The sequence below is a fragment of the Penaeus japonicus genome, unplaced genomic scaffold, assembly GCF_977035675.1.
Source record: "Penaeus japonicus unplaced genomic scaffold, GWHDUDI00000001_assembly GWHDUDI00000027, whole genome shotgun sequence".
Lineage (NCBI taxonomy): Eukaryota > Metazoa > Arthropoda > Malacostraca > Decapoda > Penaeidae > Penaeus > Penaeus japonicus.
The window spans coordinates 28,229,552-28,234,551 of NW_028234429.1; the positions used below are offsets into that span (position 1 = coordinate 28,229,552).

General features: G+C 38.8%; 1 protein-coding gene across 1 annotated transcript in view; it reads right to left on the bottom strand.

Annotated features, from left to right (window-relative positions):
• LOC122252566 (uncharacterized) overlaps window positions 1-5,000 on the bottom strand; it is a 13,817-nt gene that overhangs the window by 3,810 nt on the left and 5,007 nt on the right. The window contains exons 4-6 of the mRNA XM_086552832.1: window positions 4,937-5,000; window positions 4,188-4,299; window positions 1,393-1,559 (exon numbers count right to left, since the gene is read on the bottom strand). The exon at window positions 4,937-5,000 is cut by the window's right edge and continues 1,044 nt beyond it. Coding sequence (XP_086408958.1) covers window positions 1,393-1,559; window positions 4,188-4,299; window positions 4,937-5,000 — 343 coding nt within the window. The remainder of the gene's footprint in view (window positions 1-1,392; window positions 1,560-4,187; window positions 4,300-4,936) is intronic.

Genomic DNA, 5,000 nt, shown 5'->3' on the forward strand with positions numbered 1-5,000 from the left:
AAAGCTTAAAGAAGAAAGCTTAATCACATGAACCAATAAAATAAGATTTTATATACAGTAACGGGCCAGATGAAGCAAAGTAAATGACAGGATTTTAATCTTACTTCACACCGAAGTCGTTCTCGAAACGTCCTAGCCCGTAAACATCGCCAAACGGACTGGGGTCAAGCTAGAACTTTGCCCTAACAATGTCTCTGATACGATTCCTAGTGCGTTCCTATACAGCACACAGCACATCCTTTTGGCCTTTATCCCGCATGATCGGATAGTTTTCACGCAGTGCCAACCTGCCAGTAGTCAGTTCAAATCTGTTCTAACTTGTTAACAATTTATCCAACCACGTTCTAACACGTTCGCAACTCGTCCCTAATTCAACCACCTCGTTCCACCTCGTTCTCACTGCGTCCTCCTCTCGCCTTGCAGTCATGTTCTGTCTCAAGGCTACAAATACCCAGCGCGGTTTTGCCTGTCCTTAGTCCTGCTCAATGCTTCAAGCTGTGCGGACCAAGTTGAACATCATTGCAAAGCCTCATCATGCCTCGAATGGGGAGAAAAGGAAGACAGGGAGCCCGTGGCAGGGCTACCACCACCACAGGATCCCCAGGCTCCTCCAGCACCTCCGGAGCCCATCCAGATGAGCCCAAAGTTGCCCTCACTCCACACTCGAGAGAGCTGCCTCCACTGCAACCTCTGATGCCTCGACTTCCAAGTCAGAAATGGAGATGTCAGAGGAAGTCGGAAGCCCAAGAAGAAGGCCAAGACCCACACCCATCTCACCAAAGAGCAAGAAGAGGCCATGGTGGAGGGGTTCAAGCAGCATGAAGTCCTCCATAACAAAAAGCTCGAAGGCTACATGGAAACCAGGAAGAAAGCATTCCTGTGGAACAAGCAAGCAGAGGAGATGGGTGTGAGCCCAAATGATGAACCACTCGAAGTACGAAGATTCCGTGTGGAATTCGTTCATTTCGTTTTCGGTACGTTGTTACCCTGTCTCTCTGTAGGAGGGGATGGTCGCCCAATTTTTTGACGTTCTGAAACACACATCCCGACCGATCCCGTCCATGAAGGTTGTAAACAGATCTTAGAAAGTTGCTACTACTGTTCAAGGTCAGTTTGGAGGCAGCTGGGCCAGAATTCATGCCCATTCGGCAACATTTTTCAGAATGTTTGAGGTGAGAAGGGGGTATAATCTATCATAATCATTACGTCATGTATGTTATATACTAAACGGAGGGGGGAGGAGAGGAAGAGGGAGAGAGAGAGAGAGTAGGAGAAAGAGAAAGAGAGAGAGAGAGAGTGGGAGAAAGGAAAAGACAGAGAGAGAAAGAGAGAAGTGGGAAAGGTTAATACTAAGCTATGTTTAAAAAAATAAAGTACATGTTCCCGACCTACCATTAAAGACCACATCCCGATCGAGTCTCACAAGGGCTATGTCGTTATAATGGAGGTTAAATCTGTCAAAGTTGTGATGCCAAAGACTAAATTCAGGCCTGAAGTCCTGGTCTGTGAGGACATCGAGAGCCGGTTCCAGAACTGCCGTGCCGAGACGAATCGTGGTGCTGTGGGAATCAGGCAGAATTAATTACACACTCTATGCGTCAAAAGGAAAAAAAAATATAGAAGGGAGAGAGAGGATGGGTGGGGGAAGATGGAGGAAAAAGGAGGGTGGGAGAAGGAGAGGGGGGAGAGGGAGATGGAGATTGACAGGCATAAAGAGAAAGAGAGAGATAAAGACAAAGACTGGCAGACAGATAGTGGGACAGAGACAGGTAGAGAGAAAATGAGAATGAGAGAGAAGGGAGGGGGGGGGGGGCAGGGGAGAGAGAGACGAGGTAACAGGTTGGTGCTTTAGATATGTGTAAATTTTATGAGTTTGTGTTTTTACTTGGTTTATGGTATTGATCATTATATTTTCACTTGAAACCAATCATTGTATGCATGACTAACATTTGAACTATCTTAAGTACTTGATTTTTTAATGAAATGTATATGTGTGTGTGTGTATATATATATATATATATATATATATATATATATATATATATATATATATATATATATATATATATATATATATATATATATATATATTGTCTTATTGCATATTATATTCCATTAATAAAGTATCTCATCTTGAACTGATGTTCTTTCTTACAAAATCTGAAGAAAAACGCATGTGTCATGCATCTTCTACAGATCCCGATGACAAGACTCTGTGGCCCGTAGTAAAGATCCTGTCGGGTGTGGGGCGTCGGGGAAATGTGTCGGGTGTCGGGTGTAGGGCACCCGTCCGCATGTTTGATAGTAAAGAACGTGTGTCGGTGGGCTTGGTTGTCAGGGATGCCAACCTGTTCAATGAGACGTATAGATCGGACGATATTGGTAGCCTTGATCGATGTAAACAACACCTGAGAGCGTGCAATTGAAACATTAATATAATTTTATTTATCATATTTCATGGTTCATTCACAAAAAAGCCTACTTTGTTTATCTTTCTATAATTATCAACAGCTATTAATTACATCATTTTATTTTATAAATCGCATTAGTTTGCAAGTAAAAAGCACTGATATGTTAATCATTACTACACAGCAATAATCACTAACACATAATGATGAACCAGCTATTTTTTGTATTTGGATAGACAATATGCACATTTCAAATCATTAGAAAAGTTTAGCAAGCACCACATACAAATATTGTGTTGTCTATAATTACGTCATCATATTAAAAAAAAAGTCATGCTTGGAATTCAGTCTATTATTTTCCCATAATAGTTCTTTTATAGTCATAAGATAATTAACATGAATGTTAAAACAAATTAATCACGATTATATCGAAGACAGAGTCATGTTTACTTAATTAATACAATGAATCCTGAAATACGAATCGATCTTTTAAGTCTCTTAAACAAAAGATACAGATTTGTTTTTGAGATTATATATATTAATAAAATTATATAATATGCGCTATTTATATAATATAAAACTAACGATGATGTCCTACCAAAAATAAACTCTTTATATTAATAGGTATATCTGTGGGGAGGTTCCAATACTAATCTTCGGAAATCCCATTTTCTTTACTGCGAACACTGGACCCGTCACGACATGTTCTTTACTACGGGCCTGTGTGATAACCCGTCTAGCTCAGAATTTAGCTGCAAGATCATTTTAAGATCTCTTATCTACCTTTAGGCTAATGAACCACATTCACAACCATACATATTATGCTCACCACTGGAACCAGTCATCTCTCATCAGCTGAACCAAATGTTAAATGTCCCCATCATTGACCCATGAGTGAAAATGACTGTTGCTTGAGAGGAGACTCTACCCCACACGATCTGGCAGAGGGAAATTGCAGACTGGCAGGGCATGCATGATAAACCGACTGAAGTATCTTGAGAAAACATCCTCGGTTGCCGCATAAACAACCAAGCAATTGATCTTACCAAATCAATTACCATGTAAGAATCCGACAAGACAAACAATGTAAACCTTTTAGGTGATGAGAGTTTGGAAAAGCCTTAATAAAAACGCCACCCCATCGCATCCCTCTTCTCAATAAAACCCGCCGAATCAGTCTGACTAGAACTCCTTATTATTCTCAGAGAAGTTGAAAAGTCAAGCCTCAAAATAGCCATCTCTCAGTCTAATTCAAAGTTCTGTACATTCGTGATCACCTTGCAATAGAGAGCGAAGCCCATGATAAAAGGAAACAGTTCTCAGACTCAAGAACCTTATCTGGGCTCTTTCCTAGTTAGATATTCTAATAATGTGGAACACCTTGCCTACCCTGCTTCATTCAAACACATTACTGCAGTTCAAAAAGATGCTTGTGTATAGAGACTGTTGTATGCCCCAGGGTAATTAATCTAGTAAGACTATTTTCTAATTCTGTTAATTTCGTATGCCATTTCAAGTAGAATAACTAACCTTGATTGGAACACGATAAGGCATAAATACTATGGATCTGTGCACCACTTGATTTTTTTTTTTTTTTCTTTTATGAAAAGAGAGAGTGAGAGAGAGAGAGAAAGAGAGAGAGGGGGAAAGTTACATTAAATTACTTCTGCTACTGCCTCTAATTGAGTGCATACATATTCAAGCATAATTCATAATGGCAATTGGTATGTAATCCCTTAACGAATCAACAAAAGAAAAAAAAAAAGGAAAATAACTCACACTGTTATATTTCTTGAGTACTCGGGATGCAAGCAATGTGCGGCTGTCATTATGTATCTCTTGTTAATAAGTGCACCTCCACAGTTCCAACCCGACCATGTACCATTCAATGCTGAAATAAATGAATAAATAGATATATAAATGAATAAATAGATATATAAATAAATAAATGAATAAATAGATATATAAATGAATAAATAGATATATAAATAAATAAATGAATAAATAGATATATAAATGAATAAATAGATATATAAATAAATGAATAAATAGATATATAAATGAATAAATATATACATAAATGAATTAATAGATAAAACTAGATAAATAAACGAACTGATAAGAAAAATAGATAACTAACATAAAAATAAAGATTAAGAATGAATGAATGAAAGGGAAGGAAAAATAAGGAAAAATACATCTTCATCCTCATTGCCGTCCTCATCACTTCAACCACTATCATAACCATCATTGTCATCACCCTAGCTACCACAGCATTACTTGCTAGACTAAGACTTTAAGGAAGTGGAACCATAGTCCCAAGAATTCTCTTAATAGGCCTAGACTTTCTTTGGTTTTCTTAGCTACAGTCCCAAGCATTCTCTTTTTTTTCATGAAAAGAGAGAGAGAGAGAGAGAGAGAGAGAGAGAGAGAGAGAGAGAGGGAAAGTTCTCTTGCTAGGCCTAGGCTTCCACAGTGCATGTAATGAACGTTGCTATCGTTGCTAAATATCCAGTTAAGGACTTTACCGGAGTATCCAAGGGCAGCTATCCAAGGGTGATCCTCCTGGCGTGCGTCCTGTCCGTTGTGGAT